Source organism: Chionomys nivalis, chromosome 4 (assembly GCF_950005125.1).
Source record: "Chionomys nivalis chromosome 4, mChiNiv1.1, whole genome shotgun sequence".
NCBI classification, from domain to species: Eukaryota; Metazoa; Chordata; class Mammalia; order Rodentia; family Cricetidae; genus Chionomys; species Chionomys nivalis.
Window position 1 is genome coordinate 22363452 of NC_080089.1, and position 25387 is coordinate 22388838.

The 25387-nt window shown below is 43.0% G+C and overlaps 1 protein-coding gene across 3 annotated transcripts in view; it reads left to right on the plus strand.

The window, feature by feature from the left end:
- The window catches only part of Bbs9 (Bardet-Biedl syndrome 9), a 426177-nt gene that overhangs the window by 347869 nt on the left and 52921 nt on the right, over window positions 1-25387 (plus strand). For all 3 annotated transcript variants that reach the window (XM_057766969.1, XM_057766971.1, XM_057766970.1), the window contains one exon: window positions 4988-5210. In XM_057766969.1, coding sequence (XP_057622952.1) covers window positions 4988-5210 — 223 coding nt within the window. The remainder of the gene's footprint in view (window positions 1-4987; window positions 5211-25387) is intronic.

Genomic DNA, 25387 nt, shown 5'->3' on the forward strand with positions numbered 1-25387 from the left:
TGAAGGTGAAGATGAAGGTGAAGGCTTCTGAAGGTGAAGATGAAGGTGAAGGCTTCTGAAGGTGAAGATGAAGGTGAAGGCTTCTGAAGGTGAAGATGAAGGTGAAGGTTTCTGAAGGTGAAGATGAAGGTGAAGGCTTCTGAAGGTGAAGATGCTTCCGAGTGGAATTTGTTAGACAGACCGATGTTCGCTGTTCTGACAGTGGTCCTATGCAGAACATAAGTTAACCAGACCACATTCATTCCAGAGATGGGTGGCTTTGCTGACTTCAGTTGTGTTGCTTGCGAAAGGCAGGAATGTATGAACTGTGTTGTAGTGACAGACTTTCTTTGGGGGCATCTTTTTGCCTTGTATCTTAGGACCATTTAGCTGTGCTTTGCAAAAAAAAAAAAAAAAAGGAAGAAAGAAAAGAAAAAATTCTTTCTTTAGTTATTCATGAAATCTTGCTTCACTAAATTTAGGTTCATACTATTACCTTGCTTTTTTACACATATAAGAATATTTTTGGTAAGTGATAAAATACCATACGAGTCTTCACAGTTTTATAAAAAAAATTGTGTATGTGTGCCATGTTGTACACGTGCAGGAGTCCGATCTCTCTGCCTCGTGGGTTCCAGGGACAGAACTCATGTTCTCAAGCTTGGCACTGAGTACCCTTCCCAACTGAATCACCTTTCTGACCCATAGATGACATTTTAAATACCAGGGAATCAGCTGAGGCAGCGTGAACACCGCATGAAGCTCGGCAGAAGTGGCGCGTTAAGACAAGCTAAGGTAAAGTCACATGCAGTGTGACCCAAGACAGAAAGCCAGCAGTTGCTGGATCCCACCGAGAATAGGAGAATTGGCTAAGCCCCTGCTTCTTAGATGTGAACATGTTGGGAAGGAGGCTGTCACAGAATCTGCAACTGAATGCAGAGCTAAGAATAACGTTTAAAGTCTTTTTCTAAGGAGTCTATGATTGGTTTGAATTGGAGGGCGGAAGTTACGGAAAAAGATAGGATCTTGATTTTTCCACCACAGAACAAGCATCCTTGACCAGAAGTACCTTTCATAGAAATAGGAGAAATTTTGCTTCTAGAACGAGGGCTAGAGGATAAAATCACCTCAAAGCACTTTAAGTGAACCAATCTTTAAATATACTTTATTTTCTACATCACTATAGTTTTAGGATTTTTTTATTATTAGTGATGCAGGGTACTTAAATGTAGGAGCCATATCTGAGTTTCTTTCATTTTTTTAATTTGACAGTATTTAATGCCATGTATCATTTAGTCATAAATGTTATTCTTAAATATAAATATGAATTTGGTTTGGGTTATGGCTGCAGTGCAAGTGTGAGGCCTGACATTTGGACCCTGGACTCATAGAAAAGGACCAAACTGGTAGAGCACCTCTGTAATCCAAGTCCTCCATTGGGAGATGACATGTGCACTAGAGAATTCCTGGAAACTACCGGAACCAGCCGCTGAGTGTACTCAGTGGCAGACCACAGGAGACCTTGCCTTATAGAAAGTGGAAGAGGAAGACTGTTGCCCAAAGTTGCTGTCTGATCTTGTCACACATACTGTGGCAATTAAGTACCCACGCCTGGACACATACACACAAATAAACATGCACACCATACATAGAGAAAAAGATAAAAATAAAATAAATGTCTGTATAGACTTCCCCTGCAGTTTTATTTAGTGTACAAAAACCATGTAAGGCTATACCACTTCATATGGTAACTAGCCTTATTCTCATTTGATTGCTATGGAGAAAGTGGCACATTAAATTATACTATAAAAAGGTTACTTGTTGTGCTATTCTAGATACTTCTCCAGATTTGCCTTCTATTTGGGGATTATCAAAATAGGAGTCTAGTGAGGGCTCTTCCTGCAGCTGGCTCTTACCCACTGGTGACCTTGACAAAGAAAGCAGCGTGTAGCCACAGCCTAAAATACTGAAGCTTCTGTGTGGTCCCCCAAATGGCAAACTAGAGGGAACAGAGGAAAACAGAAGCAAAGAGATCATGTATTGCTTTATACTTAAATCAGTGGTTTTACCTATTTTGGGACGTTTTTCTTGAGTTTGGTCATACAGCAAGGCCGTGGTCCAGTTCCTCAAAGGGCTCCTAGTAGAGGCATGGCAGTCCAGCTTGCTATCGCAACATTCCAAGAGGTGCCTAAGGCAGAGGCTCTGGGAGAGCGCTAAGGCATGAGGTTCACACAGTGGGCAAGAGATCTTGAGAAAAACGAAAAGTCCAATTATCTAGACTAGAGGAGACAAAAACTTTCCAACCCAGACTCTGAACAAGTTAATTTCCAGTGCTGAAAAGAGATATAAAGAAGACAAAGTAAAATAAAATGCACATTGAAACCATCCCTCCCCTTCCTTCCACTCCACACATGGTTTTGTTTACTTAGGCAATACCCCGCTCAGCTGTGATGGTTGTAAACATCACAGATAGGGACTTGAGAACTAGCGCCAAAGCTAGGTTCCCAACAGGATATAAGCTCACTTCTCTAGTAGAAGTTTGTAGTGATAATTTCCCATGTTAATATTGCATCTCATGTTGAGATACAAGGCAAGTTATTAGTATGAATACGAAATAAAAGCTTGGTGTATGCAGGTGGGTACGTGTGTGTTCATGAAGTCGCTGGGCTCAACAGCTCAAGGGTACTTAGAGTAGCTTATCCCCCAGCTCCTCACATTTGAGTTTTGTTTCCTATCTTATTAGGTAATTATGCTATTTGTTTAATCATGTATTACCACATCGAGATTTATCTGCTGTCACCTGCTCTTGTCTCATAAGCATTCTCTTTTGTTGTTGTATTTGGATTTATGCAGCAGCTTAGGCCCTCTGAATAATATTTTATTAGTAATCTTTCTAAGTATTGTCACTATGTCTCATTATATTAAAACATTGTCTATGCTAAATAGCTATGTATTGTTTCCTGCTCTAGTTGGCAGTAGAACCTGGGAGAATGGAGCCTAAAAATAAGGCGGACTGAAAGTCTCATGGAATAGCCAACTTCATTCAGAGCACCATCCAGTTTATACTCTGAGGTAGTTGTTTGCAACCTTCCCAAAGCTGTAATTTTAATACAGTTCTTCATGTTGTGGTGACCCCCAACCATTAAATTATTTTTGTTGCTACTTCATAGCTATAATTTTGCTACTGTTATGGATCATAATATAAATATCTGATATGCGCCCCCCAAAGGGGTTGTGACCCACAGGTTGAGAACCACTGCTCTGAGGACTAGGCGTCCCATGAGTGAGTGACAATGACAAGTCAAGCTGTCCATAACTGTGGATTAACAACGGTCAGTTTTAACGAATCATCTAAAGCAAGCTCACCCATAAGGGAGGGGCATGAAAGCATGTTCCAAGAATTAGTCCATGCTTTTGAAGATACTGAAGTCACAAGACTCCTGTCTTAGTTTCTTGATGTTTTCTCACAAGTGCTCAGAACTGCCCTCCAGACACCCCATTCTTGGGCTATGTTTGGGAAATACTACATGGTTTTTTACTCTCTCTGCGAGTTGGCAGCAGGGAAAGAAATTGCGCAATAGAGCTTGTGTGCTGACTAAATACTGCGTCCGTTTGTGTCCTCGTACGCTCCTGTCGTCTGCTTATAAACATGGCGGCTTGCTGAGATGGCCAGTCCAGAGGACACAGAAGCTGCTTTCATGGTGAAGTGACCACAGCCTGTACTGATACTCAAGGCTCTTGTCCTCCAGACGACTTGGTCAAAGGCTCTAAAAGAAGTTAGAAATATGTCCTCACAGTTACTGGAGGAAACTGTAGATGTTAGTCTAGTGTAGATTTTGCTTTGTGAGTAGTAGAAAAAGAGATGTTTTTGGAGCCTCTATTGGTTTATCTTGTTCTAATGGATTTGGAGTTGGAGGTACTTTTCAAAGTCTCTAAAGTCCCCTTAAAGGATTTCCAGAGTTGTTTCTTTCTTCCCTGATTTGCCTGGTGGCATCTATTATAGGTAGATAGAAATGGGCCAGTGGCATCAGAAGTTTTGGCTTACTGCTCATGGCAAGCACTGGGAAGCTCTTGTGGGTATGTAGAGAGTCTCACCAACTCTGTGTGCCAGCGTGGGAGGAGCCTGAGCTGTGCACTTATTGTACACTGAGAGTGTGCAGCCACCCATAGGGCAGGGAGGACTAGAGGCCAGGCTTTTGGGTAGAATTCCTAGGAAACAGAGGAAGCACGGTGTCCTAATTTTCATTCCTCTAGGCCCTCTATCATAAAGATCTTACCCAGTTGTCCTTGGGATGCCTCACGAGAGCCTTTTCTGGCTCTCCCGGCCTTGTACACCCACTGCTTGAGCCTGCCTGCGCGTGTTCCCTTGGGTGCCAGTTCAGTGTGCTGCTGTCTTCTGGGGAGATGCTGATGCCCCAGGGCAGCTCTGATGTTCTGAGAATTGCAGCCTCTGCATTTTAAGACGACCCCACACTTCCTCAGGTCTTTACTAGCCAAGAACGACTGCTTCTAAGAAAAGTGTGGCAAATAGCTATTTATGTCTTTTTTTGGTCACATGATAGTGAAATGGGACTAGATTGGCCCTTATAGCTTCCAAAATCATTCTTGAAAATAGTGCTGTTAGCTGTTGTCACAGCCTCGAGGCTCTGGCCAAGCTGAACTTTGCCAGCCTCTTTGCTCCATCCCAGTTGCTCCTGTGCCATCCAGGGGTCTGTGCATGCCAGATCCTCTTCAGCAGAATGTAAGGCAAAAGACGTGACATTCCTGGCAGTCTGAGCCACCTGATCACTAAACAGGCATGCACCGGCTATAGATGGCATTGGTTATTCTATGCCTGGCACAGGACAAAAGCACTTGTCGCATACCAACACTTTTAGTCACCTGGATCCTTGGAGGAGGCTGTCAAGAAGAATTAGGAGCTCATCACCTAAAAACCTCGTTAACCATAAAAAGGGCGCTTGGCTCACTGTCATCTGTGTATAACTTCCAAACTGGCTTTTGTCTGCAGGGCTGGGAAGAAACAGTGGATGCTGCCATAGCCCACCTGTTGAAAACCTGCCTGTCGAAGAGTTCCAAGGAGCAGGCTTTGAACCTCAACAGCCAACTGAGCATACCCAAAGACACTACCCGGCTGAAGAAACACATCACCTTGCTGTGTGATAGACTAGCGAAAGGTGGGCGCCTCTGCCTGAGCACGGATGCTGCGGCCCCGCAGGCCATGGTCATGCCAGGTAAGCATCCTGTGCACCCTCCCTAAGGACAGTGCTCTCTCCAATTATGGGAATGTGCCTGCAGCTGTATTTGGGTTTAAATTTCATATTAAAGTGATGATAGCCAAGAAAATTGCTTTCACGTTTCCCCTCACATATCCTAGGGTAACCACGTGGATAAATATTCTCCGGGTATTTGCTTGCTAAACATTTCTAGAATGGTATGTCTCCCCACCCCCCATCTTGTCTCTGCCTTTAAATATATCATCCATTTTGTTTTGCTTCTAACCAATAAAAAGAGGATTAGAGAATAAAAGTGTTTTAAGGAAAAGTTTTACCAAATGTGATCTCAAGATACTGCATTTCATGAATGTAAATAGCATGATACAAGGAACTAATGCGATCCAGATGGGTCAGGTCCCTTCTGCTGTTCCTTGGGCTGTGATCACCGGAGGACGGGGCGAGAGTCCAAGGGAAAGACTGGGATTAGAGAGGTGAGCAGGCAGGCATCAGGACCAAGGCATCTGTGCGTCAAGGTGGGGAAAGTGACCCAGGTTGACCCCATGTGGTCCTTCATTGAGGGTCCAGACATCTCAACTTGCCTTCGCACGGTCTGGGTCTGAATGGCCAGTCACACTGCACTCGGGTGCCTTAGAAGCTCCAGTCCAACTTCCCCATCTTAGCCTTCCTGTCGCAGCTCACAGAGTATAATAACTTATAATAACCAGTGGTGTCATTAGACACCACAGCTGTGGCATGTTTTTACTACAGACGGCACCACAGTTCGGGGACTGGGGTGATTCTCATCTTCTCTCATGTATGTCTTTGTCCTGTCCTCTGTGCTGTTTTTCTTGCTGTTGCCTTCCTTCTCCCTTAAGCAGAATGCCTAGAAGTAAGAGGGGATTCAGGTGCAAATCTTCAGAAGATAAACATGGAGGCTGCCTAGCACAGTCCGGTAAACTCAGGATCCAGAAGCAGACAGACCAGTGTTTGGATCTTGTCTCTATCCCTTTTGGCTTAACTGTCCTTGGATGTTTCTTCCAATCCTGCTGTCTGCCCCTAGACTAGCAACCTGTAGGTCGTGACCTGTTGGAGCCAAATAGCGGACATTTACATTACAATTCCCAACAGCAGCAAATCGCAGTCATGAAGTAGCAACGGAATAATTTCGTGGTTGGGTGTCACCACTACATGAAGAGCTGTATTAAAGGGTCACAGCACTAGGAGGGTTAAGAACTACTGGCCTAGATGGTTAAGAATAATGATACTTAGCCAGACAGTGGTGACTCATGCCTTTATTCCCAGCTTTCAGAGGCAGAGACAGGCTGATCTCTTGTGAGTTCGAGGCCAGGTCTACAGAGCTAGTTCCAGGACAGGCTCAAAAGCTACAGAGAAACCCTGTCTCGAATAACAAAAACAAACAAAAAAGAAAGAAAGAAAGAAAGAAAGAAAGAAAGAAAGAAGGAAGGAAGAAAGAAAGAAACAAAGAAAGAAAGAAAGAAAGAAAGAAAGAAAGAAAGAAAGAAAGAAAGAAAGAAAGAAAGAAAAAAGAATAATGATATTTGCCTTGCTGGCAGGACTTTCTTTGTAAAATGCTTAGCCCCATGCTTGGAATCGAAGCAATGGTTGTGCTGTTGTTGTGGGTGTATATGATCCATCCTCTAAGTCCAGCAATGAGCAAACATCCGGCTTGTGTTCTCAAGAGGCTGGGGTAACTATGAAGTTATTATACTCTTTGAGCTGTGATAGGAAGGACCTGAAAGCTCTTTATTCTGATTGGCACAGCGTGTGCGGCCTTCCCTCCATGCCTACCCACAGGAAAAGCTGTGGGGTTTCTCAAAGGAGTGGGAGGAGGGGCTCAGCAGATCTGATCCTGGGCCTAATGATCAGTGTGGTCAGCTTGACAGGATCTGGACTCACCTGGGGTCAGGTGCATCTGTGCCAAGTCCCTTGATGTGGGAATACTCATCCCTGGGCTGGTCCATTCCTTCTGCACAGACTGCAAAATGGAAAAGCAAGCCAATGGTATTCATCCCTCTGTTCCTGGCTCCACACGCAATGTGACCAGATGTATTAAGCGCCTGTCACCTGTCCTTCCCCACTATGACTGACTAGACCCTTGAACGCCGAGCCAGTGTTCCCTTTGTCAAGACATTTTTATCTCGTCGGCAGGAAAAGAAAAAAATGAAGAAAATGTCTCCAGTCAGTTGAGGTTGTGGTTGTGCAGCTGTTTCTATGGAAATCCAGCTTGGTTGGGAGCAGAAGACCACAGTCTCCTTTAGCTGCACTTACTGGTCATGGAACTTGGTCCATTTTTCTTCAAGTAACTGAGCAACCAGAAGGTTGTGTGTATATCTTAGATTTGGAATATGCAAGCTGTCAGTGTAAAAACTTTGTGTATGTGGACAGCAGAGACAGAGGAAAGGGGAGAAGGTGGAGGAAGAAATAAAAAGAGGAAAACAAGAAACACATTTGTTCACAGCCTAGGAGTGGGAGCCAAGCTGTGCCCTTCACGTCTGTCTGGTTGGGCTCTCTTGGCTGAGTGCGCCAGAGACTTGCTGTCTGTCAGTCATGCCGTTAGTGCTTACCTGCTGGTGACCCTCCCTCCCCCACTGTGGCTCTAATTGTGAGTAATTGTGAGCAGCTGTGCTTTGTCCCTTCTCACCATGGTGCTCACGAGCACCTGAGGTTTCTCCCGCCACTCCAATCTTCACAGGTTTTATCCCCGTACTTAGCGCGTTCTTGAGGGAGATGAGCCTTGTCGCAATGTTGCTCTGTGCCAAACAGCAGAAGCAGGAGAAGACTCTTGCCCAGAGGTAACCCAGGTCCTGGAAGTGTTGGGTACAGGATACAGACCTCCTGGCCAGCTGTGCTTTGCTCCAGAACACACAGAGCAGCACAGTGCACGTTCACTTCTCGCCCCAGCTGTGCCAGTAGTGCAGGCAGAAGAGGTCACGGAGCAGCTTCTCCCAGACTCCTTCCCTCTCCGGGAGGACAGAGCTCCCCGGGGAAGTTGTGTGATTAGTTTGTGCTTAACTTTTCTTCTCTCCATAGGTGGCATGATGCTAGTATCACAGAAATAGTAAGCAATGCCGTGAGTTATTTCTGCCTCCAATCTATAGTTGTACATCTCACAATGATGGTATAGCTGTAAGGACTGACTAGTGTACAGGGTACACGGGTGTGTTAGGATAAACAAGGGTATGGCGGAGTGTTAGAATATACATGGTTGCAGGGGAGTTTTGTTAGCTTATACAAGGCTGCAGTGGACTGGCATGGAGTGGTTATATGAACACAGGCAGACAGACGTTTTTTTCAGACACAATCTTGTTTTAAAATTTAGACCTGGACTTAGAAATCATTTGGTTCACCTCCCGCACTTAACAGCTGAGGTAACCAGGGCCTGAGATGGCAGTGACTAAGTGGTTAGTATTAAAAGTCAGGAGTGTGTGTAATTTTACCATGCTCCCTATTAAAGTGCAGATGGATAAACATCTCGAATAGAAGCTCTATGGTCTCTTCCAGCCTCACGACTTTATGAGCTCGGCACTCTGGATGTGCCCTTTCCATCACTGCAGTGAAGGCCCAATGAGGACATCCTCCCTGGGGGCCAGAGTCTGAAAACCTTCTCCCACCAGGAATGACCTTATGGCCGTCTTTTTAAAACCTTCTTTTATTTTTGAGATTATGATATAATTATATTATGTCCCAGTTTCTTTTCCTCCCTCCAAACCCTCCTGGCTCTCTTACAGATTCATGACTTTGTAATTGTTGTGTGTGTGTGTGTGTGTATTCCTAAATACGTAAATACAACCTACTGAGTCAGTATAATGCTACTCTGTTTTCAGGACTGGTCTCTTGGTGTTAGATAACCATCTGATGTGCTCTTCCCTAGAGAAGACTATTTCTCCCTCCTCAGCATTCCTTTTATTATTATTTCTGTGGTTCTTTTATTATTATTAGTTCTATATTTTTGAATTATATCATAATTACATTATTTATCCCTTCCCTTTTCTCCCTCCAAAACCTTCCATATACTTCTCCTTGCTCTCTTTCAAATTCATTGCCTCTTTTCTCATTGTTGTCATACACATATATGTATATGTGTATATGTGTATATATATATATATTCCTAAATATAGCCTTTTTAGTCTATCTAATGTTACTTGTATATATATTCCCTTGGCTGCCATTTGATGTTAGACAACTAATGGGTGTGCTCTTCACTGGGGAAGCCTCTTCCTCCCTCTCTTGGCATTCCTTAGTTGCCTGTAGTTCTTTGTGTAGGGCTGAGGCCTTGGGGTTTTTCCCTCGCACACTTTAGCATGTCTGTTGCTCATGTTTAGGCAGTCATGTTGGTGAGACTTCATGGATGTACTTCTGACATCACTAGGATGCACACCCTCCCAGAGAACTCCTTGGTCCTGGCTCTTAGCCATGTTTCTGCCCCTTCTTCCTCAACAGTCCCTGGGCCTTGGGTGCAGGAGCTGTACTCTAGGGTGTATCACTTGGAACTGGACTCCACAACTCTATTAATCTGTAAGAAAACTCAACAATGAAAATTTTCAGATAAATAGATGGAATTAGAAAAGATGATATTGAGGAAGGTCACCCAGACCTAGAAAAGCGATGTCACAGTCTTTCTCATCTGACGCTCCTAGCCCCAGGTCCTCAGATGGAGTCCACACCGGATGGCTTCCCTTGCCTCCTGTCTCTTCTGTCTGCCTTTATCAACTATGAGCATACTCTCATATAACTTTCCTGGGAAAATTTTTTGTATTGCAGAACCATCAAATTGGGCTCTCCTTAACCATTTCTCTGATACTTCTATCATCCTGTTTGGAATTGGAGCTTACAAAGAATTCACTTTCATTAATATATTTTATAAAACTCAGTTCTATATGTTCTGTTCCCTCAGCAAGAAGACAGGGGTGGTGTTTTGGTTTTAGTCCATTGTGGATGATTTGATGGTCCAGCTGATCTTCTCATCCATGAACATGACTTGCTGTAGCCCTGCCAGGGCTTGGGACTGAGAGATTCACCTTCCGCTGCCAAAAGCTGCTTTTTATGGCTTTGGTATCTAGAACAACATTTCAGTAACTCTGATTAAATCAAATACTTGAATCTCCCAAGTATATACATATATTATAATCCATACACAAATGAAGCTAACTCATGATATCTGGAGAGTTTTAACTTCAGAAGAACAGGCCGGGCAGTGGTGGCGCACACCTTTAATCCCAGCACTCGGGAGGCAGAGGCAGGCGGATCTCTGTGAGTTCGAGACCAGCCTGGTCTACAAGAGCTAGTTCTAGGACAGGCTCCAAAACCACAGAAAAACCCTGTCTCGAAAAACCAAAAAAAAAAAAAAAAAAAAAAACTTCAGAAGAACAGAAGTTTTTATTACTCCCTTTATTTGTTTCTTTAAATTTTATTTTATGTGCACAATAATAAATAAATAAATAAAAATAATAAACAATGGTCTTAATAGCGAAGCATGGAGGGCAAGTGTCATGAGTCTGGAAACAGGGATGCCAGAGCAAACTGAACACAGAGAAAGAGTGTGAAGATGACCCAGGATTGGCAAGTCTTCGCAGGAGGCAGGAGGCATGACAGGCCATAGTTTCAGCTATATTTTCTTTGACTTTGTTCGATTTCAGATCTAAAAGGAAGTTGATAGTTGAGGGAAAAGCAAAGAAAGTTTAGAAAGGACGATGAGCCTTTTTATGGATATGGATTAGAAACTATATAATTTGAGATATGATGTGAACCACACAAGAATTAGCTTTATGTGCGCCTTTGTTACATTAAGTGGATGGGAGAAAGCTCAGAGTGTAAATCTTAGCACAGAGCGCAGGTGTGAATAGAGTAAGTAGTGTGTCCTTGGGGAGACATTAGTCCCCCACTTTAGGATTCTAAACTTGAGGCAACGACTCCCTTGCTTTAAGTCTTTCATGTTATTTTTGAGACTTCTTTCAAATACCCCTTTCGGCAGGATTTAAATTTAATTCCTTGAACTTCCACAAGAGTCTTGATAAGGCATTTGTTATTTATTTTCATATTGTTAGCCTAGCTTAACTTAATGGTCTTTTAAAAGTATTTCCTTCATATGTGTGAGTGTTTGCCTGCATGTGTGTATGTGCGCCGCTTGTGTGACTGGTGCCCCTGAGGCCAGAAGAGGGTTTCACATCCCCTAGAAATGGAGCTGCAGACAGTTGTGAGCAGGCCATGTGGATGCTGGGAATCAAACCAGGATCCTCTAGAAGGGCAGCCAGTGCTCTTAACCACTGAGCCATCTGTCTATCCCCTAACTGTTGGTCTTTGAATTTTCATAAGTTTAAGCCTTTTATTAAGGAAACGTATATGAATTCCATATGGAAAGGGCTTCAGAAGAATTACTAAATAACTTCTGGCCTTTTTTCTACAGAGACTATTACACTTTCTAAGTTTGTAAAAAGTGGCTTTCAAAGTAGGAAAATTACCTGTGTATTTTTGTTTTCTCAACTTCTGTATAGAAGTTTAATGAAGCTTTCTTATAGAGCATACAAAATTCAAAGTAGCGATATATGGAAAATGCTTAGCAGGAACCTGACTCATCACAAATTCTGACTAAATACTGGGTGATAATAATAATAATAATAATAATAATAATAATAATAATAATAATAAACATTAATATAAAATCCCAACACTGATTAGGTGACTCTTCCAGAAGGACAGCGATACGATCAAGTAGTGTCTTGGCTTGGGTCTATGCTAATAAAACACCATGACCAAAAACAACATGGGAAAAGAGGGTTTGCTTGGGTAACACTTCTAGGCAGTGGCCAATCACCTAGGGAAGTCAGGGTAGAAACTCAGGTGGGGCAGGAACCTGGAGGCAGGAGCTCATGCAGAGGCCATGGAGGGTGCTGTTTACTGGCTTGATACATTTTTTTCTTTAACACCCACAGGACCACCTACCCATGGGTGATATCTCCCGCAGTGGTCTGGGTCCTCCTACATAAATCACTAATTAAGAAAATGTCCCATAGGTTTGGCCACAGGCTGGTCTGGTCTGGGTGTTTCTCAGTTGAGGTCTCTTCTCAAATGGCCCTAGCCTGTGTCGAGTTGACACAGTACAAACAGGGCGTTTATTTAGAGAAGGGTATGAATGTTTGGCTGCTGTAGGACAATGCATTTACTTTATAATTAAAGTGAGGTGGGCGTACTTTGAGGATAGCACCTGCATCAATAAATGCCATCACTGTTTACCCTTTGACTCAAGCTGGAGTCTCTCACCTCTTCAGAGTTACCCTGCCCGCTGCCGACAAGCCTTCTGGAGTCTTCTGTCATTTCCCTAACTATTATTGACCGTCCACCCATCTCCATCCCTGCCTGTGATTCTCCCGTTTAAGTGGCTCTAAGATGACGTCTGTACCTGGTTCATATTACCCACTATTCCCTCTCCCAACCACAGAGCTCCTTGTGTCTGCCTGCGCATTGACTCCAGCTGTGGTCATCAGAGTGCGAGTTGATAAAGGTGGCCGATGGGTAAGAGTCCTGTGTCTCTGCCCAGAATTAACAATACCTTCTAGATATCCATTTATGCTCTCCATTTGAGGCAAGGTTGGCTCTGTATTCTTTCATCCATTTTTTTTGAATACAAAAGTTAAGTTTTCAAAGAAAGTAATGAATTTCATAAGGACATTTTTTTTTACATATATGTCCTAATACTTTGTCTCAATCATTGCCCTCCTACATTACGTAAGATACTGTGAAGTTAAAAACATTTGGGGTAAGTATAGAAATGGTAAAAAGGAATGAGACAGAGGAAAGATGCAGGAAAGGGGGCGAGTAGAGGAGAACTAAGATTAAGTAAATTAAAGAGGAGATTGAGTGGGAAAGAACATGATGGATGGGGAAAAGCAAAAGATTAAACAAAATGATTTCTTAGCAATGAAAAAATTCAAAGTCCAAACTAGATGGGTATAAAAAAGATAATAAAATATGAGAATAATAGGGTTTTTCAACATTGAAATTGAGTTGTCTTCCTCAATAGCTCTTTTTTTTATTTTTTTATTTATTTTTATTCTTTTTTAATTAAAATTTCCACCTGCTCTCCGTTTCCCATTTCCCTCCCCTCCTCCCAAATATTGCCGCCTCCCCCCAGTCCCCTCCCCCATCCCCACTCCTCTTCTCCTCCCCCCACACCATTCCCCCTCCCTCTCGATACTGAAGAGCAGTCCAAATTCTCTGCCCTGCGGGAAGACGAAGGTCTTCTATCTATGTCCAGGAAGGTGAGCGTCTAAACAGGCTAAGCTCCCACAAAGCCAGTTCATGTATTAGGCTCGAAACCTAGTGCCATTGTCCTTGGCTTCTCATCAGCCTTCATTGTCCGCCATGCTCAGCAAGTCCAGTTTCAACCCATGCTTATTCAGTCCCAGACCAGCTGGCCTTGGTGGGCTCCCGACAGGGTTTCTTTAATGAACCTAAAGCTCACCATTTTGGCTGTGATAGTTAGCCATGGGTCACCAGGGCCACTCTGCCCTCTCCCTCTGTGCTGAGGTTCCAGGTACTCGTTACCACACCTGGTTTTATGTATGTACTAAGTCTCAGCTGAGATCCTCATGCGTGTGCGGAGAGCATATTCACTGCTGAGCCATCGCAGCCCCCAGCATGTCGGTTTTGAATAGGTTCTGTCAAAGTGGTACCTGACCACTGCCTCCCCAGCCATGCAGCATGATGAAATGGATTTCTCTCCCCTGATGACCAGCCACCAAAGGAATGACTGTGTCACAAAAACACATTGGATTTGATTCCTGTGAAGGTCTTTATCCTCTCCTAAGAGTAGGACTTTCCAGATTTTGTTTGACTTACCTTTGTGGAAGAACAAACCTTCCCTCCCGTGCCAGGCCAGTGAACTGCATGGTGAAGGGCACATGTGGCTACTTCTATGTGTTCTGTCTTCCTTTGAGGTTTTCTTTCACTTTGTGAACCTCTCATCTTCTTTCCTTCATTTGGATTAGAAACTCTTTTCTTATTCTGTTTCTCAAGTTCAGACATTCTGTATTTCTATCAAGCAATGTTTCCTTTTTCAGAATCATTATTTTTTTGGAATTATTATAAAATATAAGTACGTACATTGAAAAATCAGCACGATCTCAAATAACATGATGATGCAGCTTTGGGTATTAGAAAAACAAGAACAAGCTATATCCCAGAGAGTCAATGAAGCAAAGAGTTGGTTCTATGAAAAGGTGAACCAGATTGACAAATTCTTGGCCATATTAATCAACAGAAAGAGAGAAGATCCAGATCTGTTACATGTAAGACCAAAGGGAGCCCTCAGGACAGATACCAATGCAAATCAGAAAATCAGTAGGTCTTACATTAAAAACATACATTCCATTAATTTGGAAAATCCAAATATTAAATGGGTGAATATCTGAGCATCTGTGACCTAACAAAATTAAACCCAGATAAAAAGCTTCAACATTTCTGTAAGCAATAAGGTTGAAGAAGTAATTAAAAATTTCCAGTTAGAACGTCCAGAATCAGGTAGATTCAACAGTGAGTTTTATCATACCTTCAGAAAACTGACACCAGTGCTTCTCAAACAATCCCATAGAAACAGGACACAAAATAACACTGCTACACTTCTTTTGTTAAAAGAAAAAATGAAGCTAGTATTACTACCCTGATACAAAAATCAGATAGACACATACACAAAGGAAAGGAAAATAAAACTGTAGAGCAGTGTCCTGAGTGAGCATAAATGTAAAACCTCTCAACAGCACAAAGGTACAAAAATAGTAGAACAAAAAGTCTCAACAAAGTATTTCCACACTGAAAATTCAAGAATACTTTAAAAAGATCATTTGGTTGTGAGCCTAGCCTTTAACGGCTGAGCCATCCCTCCAGGCCAACTGGATTCTCTGAGCATGGCGGACAATGAAGGCTGATGAGAAGCCAAGAACAATGGCACTAGGTTTCGATCCTAATACATGAACGGGCTTTGTGGGTGCTTAGCCTGTTTAGACGCTCACCTTCCTGGACATAGATAGAAGACCTTCGTCTTCCCGCAGGGCAGAGAATTTGGACTGCTCTTCAGTATCGAGAGGGAGGGGGAATGGTGTGGGGGGAGGAGAAGAGGAGTGGGGATAGGGGGAGGGGACTGGGGGGGAGGGGGCAATATTTGGGAGGAGGGGAGGGAAATGGGAAACGGGGAGCAGGTGGAAATTTTAATTAAAAAAGAATAAAAAAAATCATTTGCTGTGATCAGTTTGGCTTTATGATAGAGATGCAGGGATGGATCGATACCTGTAAATCAATAAATGCTGGTGGCCTAGTTTTAATCCTTTGTGCCAAAATGAAATACCTTGACAAAAGCAACTCCAAAAGAGCAAGAGATTTGACCCAGAATTCCAGGCTCCAGTCATCGCCGTGTCGAAGTGCTAGTGGCGGGAACTGGAATCAGCAGTCACATCCACAGTCACGTGCAGAGAGAGAAAGCAGACGCCTGTATACCTGCCACCCAGCTCAGCTTTCCCACTCCTATCTGGTCAGACACCTGGACTGCCCACAGCGGGCTGGGTCTTCCCACATCGGTGCATGTAATCAACACAACCCCTTCCAGACACACCCACAGGCCAACCTGATCTACGCAATGAGTCATTAGGAATCTCTTCTAATTCTAGATTGTGTCAGCTGACAACTAAAATAAATACCATATGTGGAATTATGTAAATAGACTTAAGGGCAGATAGCACATGGTCATTTTGATAAGCACAGAAAAAGACTTTGGCAAAATCAAGTATTCCATCATGATACAAGTCCTGAAGAAACTAGGAATAGGAGAATATATCTTGTCCTAATAAAGGTTTCATTTGACCTTTATTTATTTGACCTAGAGCCAGCATCCCACTAAGTGGGGGATAAAACACGAAGTATTCATACCTAAATCAGGAATAGGTCAAGGATGTAGTAATTAGAGCAGCAGGGCTGCGTCCCTGGCACCCGGCCGTCCGCATGGCTTTACCCGAAATAATTACACGGAAACTGTATTCTTTTAAACACTGCCTGGCCCATTAGTTCCAGCCTCTTATTGGCTAGCTCTTACATATTGATCTAACCCATTTCTAATATTCTGTGTAGCACCACGAGCTGGCTTACCAGGAAAGGTCTTAACCTGCGTCTGTCTGGAGTGGGAGAATCATGGCAACTCACTGACTCGGCTTCTTTCTCCCAGCATCCTGTTCTGTTTACTCCACCCACCTAAGGGTTGGACTATCAAATGGGCCTAGGCAGTTTCCTTATTTAACCAATGAAATTAACTCCTCCATCACAAGGATGTTTACCTTCCCACCTTTTATTAGGACAGTTCTGAAGTCTTTACTAGAGAAATAAAGCAATAGGAACAAGTAACTAGGGCACAAATATGAAAGAAGAAGTCAACGCATCTTTATTTGCACATTTTATAAGACATATAAGATTCTGTACATAACAAATCCTAAACTGCCCATCAGCAGACTATTAGAACTCGTAGGCTTTTCCAGCAAAGTGGCAGCATAACAAATCAGCATAAAAATTGGTAGCCTTAATATATCAAAGACAGACACTCTAAGAAAGAACTCAGAGACACAATCCCATTCATGATAGCCTCAAAAATAACCGGCAGTGCCTGACCAAGGGAGTAAAGCACCTCTGTAGTGAACACTTTAAAACACTGAAGAAAAACTGAAGACTCAGGAGATAGAAAGACCTCCCATGCTCATAGATCAGAAGGAATAATACTGCGAAAATATCTATTCTACCAAAAAACCTGCAGATTCAATGCCGCATAAGTTGGTCGAAACAGTAGTAACTGAAGAAGAGGTCATGATACGGTGGCATTTCTAACAGTGGAAAGGCACAGGATGAAGTAGTTAGAAACTGGTGCCATGGGCTGGCCAACCATTTGATGGGAAGAAATGTGTGCTAGCTCATCTCACATCCTATGCTACATTGCAGACCAGCAAAGAGATTGATCCAAACACTCCATCCTAGCACCACAAAAACACAAAGAAGAGTCAGTACATACCACGGATCTGGGTGTATGCTAGGTTTTTCTTGTAAGTCAGTAAAGGCAGAAAGAACATCAAACTTCATCTATGTGTTTCTCAAGGAGATTCTGAACCACAGTCTCTTAATTGTTGTTGCTCCTATGTGATAGAAGGGATCCCTCTTCCTGTCGTTACAGGGCTAACACAAAGCCTGAAGAAAACACTGGAGAAATGTGCCCCTGTGCACGGCTTCAGTTGTCCGTCTAGGGCAGCTTCAGCACAGCACAGGGGAGCGTTCTGTCCTTCACTTCCTCAGTTCTGGGATCTGCACCCATCCCTCACGCCTGTCTTTTCTGGGTTTTATTGACGCTTTTCTTTTCTATTTGCCTTATCTGTTGGTGCCCCTCTTCCTGCTTCCTGGACAGTCTCATTCCCCCATTTCAACGAAATCCCCTCACTTTTAGATTTCTTCCTTTATCTCTTATTCAAATTATTAAAGCGGCCTATTAATAATCTCCTTGATTTTTAGTGCTACCATAGAAGAGACACCGTGGACAGTCAAAATGTAGAAGTAATTTAAATACCCATCAACCAAGGAGGGATAAATACATGTGACATATACACACAATATTCTTTATAATATTCTGTTCTGTGTCACATGGTAATGAAAGAACTCAAGTATTAACACATGCTGTGATATGGGTGAACTTCAGAAGCTGGAAAGAAACCAGTCACAAAAGGCTACACATTAGCTATAAACCTAACAATATAACATGCCTAAAATAGGCAAATCATGGAAGCATAGTGTATTTGTGGCTGCCTTGTGCAAGAGGAGGGAGCCAATGAGCCTCAATGGCTGACGTCTTACAAATTTGGCAGTGATCTCATGCCCAGCTTTGAATGTATGAAAACCGACCACAATCTAGTTTTAAAGGGTAAATAATGTGATATGTAAATTCAATTTTACTGGTGCTATTCTTAATATGAAGATAAGAAATGCTCATTGTGCACACTTAGAACATTCAAATGAGCATTGAAATGTTAAATGTTTGAGTTCATTGCGGCCTCCGAGGCAGTGTTTTGCAAGTGTTACTTTGATGGTGGCATTCAGGACCAGGAGGTCTGAGATAGAAGTTCATCCAAGCTTCAGAATTGCTGCTGGAGGGCTGGAGAGACATCTCCGCCACTAAAGGCTGGGCCTACAACCAAACATTAGAAATGCTGGTGGGAAGGGTGAGCTGGTGAGTGGGTGTTTTGTTCTATGTGTTTCATTTCATTTACAGTGCATCCCAGGTCATGACGGCCCACACAGGAATAACGTATGTGATCGTGTAGACATGAGAAACTTTAAGCGTGGCATTGAGGCTGGAAAAGAACTCCTGGCTCTCTTAGGTCAGAGGCTAGCATTGCTAGCTCGCAACTGTTTGAACTTCCGAGGAATGAGGTCATAGGAAGTGGCTAACTCAGGACTTGCATCTTAGCTGCAGAAGAATGGTTAGATACAAGAGACTGGAGAGAGTAATGGATTTCAAGGAGCTAAAGAAGAGGGGGCGTCAGTAAGATTAAGAAGAAGACTCTGCCCAGTGCAGGAGGCCAGTGGAAGACAAAATAAGCTATGCTCATGTTTTAATTTTTCATATTTTTTTCTTTAAAAACTGTGTTTTGAAGGTCACATGGTATAGCAAGATGCGAATATCTGATGTTTGTTTTCTTTCTTTCTTTTTTTTTTAACATAATTCCTTTTTTTGATGTTTTGGGAATTACACATCATGCACCCCAATCTCACTCATTTCCCAGTCCCTCCAAAATAAAATAATTTTTAAAATTAAATTAGCAAATAAAACAAATTTTGTTAACAAACAAAAAAAAATTCACTCTTCTGTCTTTCCCTTCCTCCGCATCCCGTATTCGTTTGTCACAGCGGTCTTGGTCACTGTGGTGTGTTGCGCAGTGTACCCTAATGCCCAGACAGCTTTCCTTACAAACGTCCATTGTAGCACGATTAATAAGAACTCAGAGACAGAAATGGGGGTTCAACCTGAAGGTCAGAAAAGCAAAACAGTCAGCCACTGGCTCTTACCTCTACTTCAGTCTGAAATGACTATCCCGCCTCCAGGAATCTCAGAATGAAACTGTGTGTCTCCTCCCGTTTTATAATCCTCTCTAGTTCTGGGATTAAAGGTGTGCACCACTACCACCCAGTTTCTAGGGCAAACTAATGTGGCTACTGGGATTAAAGGTGTAAGGCTGTAAGGCTGACCAGTGGGGCTGTTTTACTCTCTGATCTTCAGGCAAGCTTTATTTATTAAAATACAAATGAAATATCACTACAGTTCATTGCAGTGAGTTGATGGTTTGGTTCAAGGCCTCTGACTTCTGGTACACCATCAATACTAGACCCTCACTGAAATTTCTTTTGGATACCTACTATTGCCCCGAGTCATGGTTCTGCAGCTGTGGTTCCGCATGAACCCTTCATGTGCTCTAACAGGTCAATGTTGGGGTAGATGTTGGGGTAGGACACCTCAAAGCCCTGGTTATGGGCCTGCATGGTACTTGAATTGCTCAGTCTGGGTCTCCACCAGGATCGTCCCCCTCAGATGAGGGTTGGGGCCAGCTCTCCCATTGCGAGGTGGGGTACAATTGTCCCAGGACTGTCAAAGGTCTGGCCTGGCTCTCCTGTTCCCACACCATTGGATCCAGTTTTGGGGCTCTCTTTCTGAGGCAGCCAGGGAGGGCCAAGACCAGTTCTATAGTGCCCAGGCCACTGGGGCCAGCTCTCTCACGGTCCCTGGTGGTAACAGAGGCAGGTACATCACCACAGACCATGGTTGCTGTTAGACTACAGGCCCAGACATTACCTTGGCTGCAGCTCTGGCCTGGATGTCACCATGGCCTCCAGTGGCAGGCAGGTCATTCAGATCGGTATGGCCTCGAGGCCAGCGTGACCCACATATGTCAACATGGCTTTAGGTGGGAACCCCGCCCCCAAGCATCCTCATGGCTTTGATGTTAACACAGGCCACGCATATCATCACAGACCTGGCTGTGGTAGGGCCACAGACCCCGATGTGGCCCTGAGCAGCAGCTGGGACCCATACATCACATGGCCCCAGGTGGCAGTCTAAGCCACTCACGTCAGCCTGTTCCTACTGCCTTCCCATCTTCGTTTCAGATTCTCTCCACTGTGTGTGAACCACTCTGCTTCTCTTTCTCTCCCACTTCTCCACCACACACCTGTTCACTGGGCAGACCTGTGGCTGGTTTCTGCCCGCCTCTCTGCTGGTTGTTTTCCATGGGAAGCGTTGGGGAGGAACAAGCTGTGCTAAGATACATGTAAACTGCATAGAGTTAACACGGAGGGCCCAGGAAGCACATGAGCCCACAGCTGACACTACATGTAAACTGTGTAGTGTTAACACAGAGGAGCCAGGAAGCACGCAAGCCCACAGCTGACGCTTATGGAGACTGAAAAGGGAGGAATGTGGGTTGATGCAGGTGTGTAGACTTTGATCAGTAAATCTCCGAAAGCACAAGAATGGTAAATGGTGAGATCAGAAACTAACCGTGATTTGTAGTAACCACAGAAACGGTCAGTTCAGGCAGCAAGCAATCGTGTAGCAGATTAGGCTTTTGGAAACATGTTTTTTTCTTACGTGAAAAAATGAGGTAACCCTTTGTTTTCAAACAGTGTATTGTTTCATTATTGTTTCGAAAATGAAGTTATCTGACTAAGTAGAGGAACCCATCAGTTATAAAGAGGGCACACATTCTTTCCTGGGGTAATGGAGTCTGTGAGGCCAGGAATGGAGGATTAGGGGAAGAATATTTGAGTCTAGGATTAGAGGAACTGCAGAGGAAAGCCTACCATCAAAGACCTGATGAAACAACATTATCCCAGTGTGTGCTTAGCAAATACTTGTTGATAGACGTGCTGGTCAGCAACTAATTACACTGTGATGACCAAAGCCCAGGCTCCTGCAAGTGGAGATGCTGATGCAGGCCTAGGATCCCAGGGGGTGATGGGGTGAGGAATCTCTTCCTCCGCAGATGTTCATATTGGTGTTTATACTGCTCAACAGTCTAAAGACAATCAGGAAGAACCTTCCTGAATGTCGGGAGATGAATACCCTTGAAAGGACATCACCATTCTTATGTCTTTACTATCGTGTGACTTCATGGGCCCATATGCACAAATATAAAAGTGTTGGCACCCATTTTACCCTCACCCAGCTATGAATGTGAGCCGTCTTTTCCCTGGACTGTTCTCGTGTGAAATATTGCAGTGCAAACCTAATTGTGTGTAGTTTTCAATGTCATTAAAAACTGTACAGTTAAAAGGAGTCCCTCAGCCACCCTCAAGTGTCCCTCAGGGAGACTAGCTCCGAGACTGTATTGTTTGAAAAATAACTATTCTCACATATTCTACTGGCATTTGTGATTTTTTTCTGATATGAGACTGAAATTTGATGTTTATTTCAGTTTCTGGCAATAAAAATAAAATTATGAAGGATTCCTACTTCATAGGGCTCACAGTCATGGAGCCCCTCCCCTACCCAGTTTTCACCCTCTGAACTATCTCTCTTACATTCTCCTTCCCTGAAGTCAGGGAACTTCAGTGGTCATACAGTGTGGGCTCTCCTCAAATTTATAATAAATATATAGCTGTGTTCTTCCCCTTGCTTTTTATCCCCAATTCCTACTATCTCTCTGAGGAATCAAAATTTCAACAATAAGATAAACCTGTCTCATGAATACTATTGAAAGTATACTAATTATTTTTTCACTGTCTTTTGGATTTTTGGAACAGCTGGAGAGGAATGTTCATTACTTTAAAGCTATTCGGGAACGAGTCACTTAAGATAGCCATTGGGACTCTTACGCCACTCTGTTTTCCGTTACAAGTTGATTGAATATGGAAAACATTTATGTACACGAGGGCCGATCCAACAACACGGCTCACGCCTGTTCCTTTCTCATTTTAATGCTGGCCCAAACAGAAACTTGTTACTTATGACACTGTTGAGTCATGACAAGCAAGGGTGACAGAACTGTCATGCTGAATGTCTGTGTTGCCAGTCTTTTTATAATGAACTTTGAAAAGTTTTATTTTCCATCTAACAAATCACTGAATAGTGCAGTTCTTCTAGTTTACATGTAACAGTAAAATGCCAAACACAACCATTTCTTTAGTTTCTAGGGGTCATCAGCATGCATTTAGGAAGCCTCGTCAGTTGTAGAGACTGTCTGTCTCATCTGTTTCTTCTTCGTTTATTTTGTTATTCTTTGAAAGTTTCATACATATGTGAATGAATTTTGGTCCTTTTTCTCCTATTACATTATCTCTTCAATTATGTCTATATTAATTTGCCCTTTTATTTTATAAGTAATTTACTTTCATTCAATGCACCTCATTTGTCTTGGGTCTTCCTGCCTTAAGTCTTCTTTCTGAGCTGCACCTGAGGGTCATGTGGAAAAGGTCACCAAAGGGCTCTGATTCTGCCGTCGGAAGCCGTGGTTCATGCTGACCCCAGCAGGGTGTCTGCGTGTTGGTGCCACTAAGAGACTCTTGACATTTGTTAAAAATAATCTTGGAAATAACTACAGCTACAAATAAACAAATAAGCCATCCTGCTGACCATGGCAGAGGTGCCAGGCTCCAGGTCACGGCCACTGTGGTTACAGGCAGAGAGTAGCAGATAGTGAGGACATAGTAGGAAACATGCAAAGTGTAGTGCCTCGCCCCTTGGAAATGCAGCATGTGCTGACTGCAATCTTGTGTTTAAAGATTCAAAGTTTCCCTCTCAAAATTAGGAAAATCCCTAGTTATATTTTAAAAACTGAATGTATCAGTTCATAGAAAAACCTATTCTTCTATCATTTATACTTTATTTCCACTGAAAATTACATCATATTCCAAGGCAAGATTGAGATAGCTGGGTGAAATTTGTTGAATGCCTACTTTATCCCAGGCATCTCTCTATATATTGGAGTACACGGTTCAACCAGACCACCACAACCCTGCTTTCAAAGAGCTTGCTTTCTGGCGGGGGCCGTCAATACATATGTGTTGTAGGAACAGCTGGAGAGGAATGTTCATTACTTTAAAGCTATTCGGGAACCAGTCACTTAAGATAGCCATTGGAACTCTTACACCACTCTGTTTTCCGTTACAAGTTGATTGAATATGGAAATCATTTATGTACACGAGGGCCGATCCAACAACACGGCTCATGCCTGTTGCTTTCTCATTTTAATGAGAAAGCTTGTTTGTTCCAGGCTGTTCAGGCCCGAAATAACCACACAGAAACTGTATTAATTAAATTACTGCTTGACCTATTAGCTTCTTATTGTCTAGCACTTATATCTTAATTTAACCCATTTCTATTAATCTGTGTATCGCCATGTGGCTTACCGGCACGGTTCCATCCCGTGTCTGTCTCTGGCAGGACTCCATGGCTTCTCCTTGACTGCACCTCCTTTCTCCCAGCATTCAGTTTTGTTTTCCCACCCTGCTCTGTTCTGCTCTTCCATAGGCTCATGCCAGCTTTTTTATTTATTAACCAATAAAAGCAACACATATACAGAAGGACTTCCCACACACCACATATGGAAACAGATTTCAAACAAATTGTACTATAGAAAGTGCAATGCATTTAATAAATTAATTAATTAATCGATGCCAAAAGGGGACTGGATGTGAATTATGTGCCTGGGACTTACCTTTTTTCTTCTTTGTTCCTTTATTCAGTTAATAAGAACTTGGGATATTTTATTATTTGAAACATATTCCTTATATGACTAGTTAATATAATTATGTGTTTGATCATTTGTGTTTAAGTTAGTTTATTAATGGTAATATTATTGGATCTCTGTAGTTCAATTTTTTTTTGCTGATCAAAGACTATATTTCAGTTTTCATAAAAGAAACCAACGTAATTATAGGGAATGTTTTCTAATTAATTTTATGAAATATGTGCAGTGGTCATTAAAACAATTAGTGCCATGTAGTGGTCACAAGATCTTTTGAACTTCCTGTTCTCTCGGTGTCACACCACCGTCCCCAGCTAGACGCTCCTATCTTGCCATCAGCTGACTAGACTGCTGTGTCTGAGGACCGAGACCCTGTCACTCCTTCCTGCATCTCCAGAGTCGAATCAGCCAGAATACAGAAGACAACCCAATAGTCCTTGCCTTGTAGTGGCTTGAGTAAAGTTGACATTATCTCCTCTTTGTCTGTTTCATGACACAACGTTTCTCCTCAGCCAGTCTCCCCACAGCCCACTCTCTCCCCCTGCCTCTTCTTTGGCCTGCTGTGTTCTACTCCTGAGGCATATGGATCTCTCCCTAGACTCCATGTCAGTTCTTAGCCCGGGCTCATCTTTGGCTTTCTTGGATCTATGCTGGAACTAGAAATCATTGCACAAATTAATTGTTAAACTGACCTCTGTTTCATCTCCTTTCGTGAAATGAACTTCACTGAGGCTTTCTCTGATAATCAAAGTATTGCTTACTTATTTTTAGTCATTTTCAATCTCATTTAGCAAAATTGATCCCCATTGTTTATTCAAGTTCACTTTTCCTTTAATCCATGCAGACTTTAATTTATCTTGTACCATGACGTGCAGGACTGGCCAGAGCACACTCCACTGTCCTGTTGGTTTACTTAAAATTTCTCTGTGATGTGCTCACTTTTGTCCTTTGTAGGCTGTTAGTGTCACCATGTTCGTTCATGTGCTAGACGTTGGTGATGGTGACGACAGGGTTCCTGTCCTTACAGAGCTTCCCCTCTTGTGGAAAAGCCAGATAATAAACAGTTATCCAGCTAAAGAGCAGAGCTATGGGCTGTATTGAGTGGCAGAAGCAGAACTAGCAATGCTCGCGGCAAGGCCTCCAGCAGCTACAAGGAGTGATGCCTGGTGTAGCTCCCCAGAGACCCCGTCTTCCTCCCTACAACCACGCCACGGGGCATACAGCTTTCCAGCACTCTAGGCCCCTTGCTCCTCCATTTCCCCTTTCCTTTCTTATAGAATATTTCTTGTTCCTACTGAGGAAAAGAGTGAGCAGGGAGGGTATATCACATCCTTTTCCTTCCATTCTGAGACAAGGAATTAGGTGATAGCTGTCCAACAAAAAACAGAAAGCCAATAGATTATCTTAAATATCTTAACATGA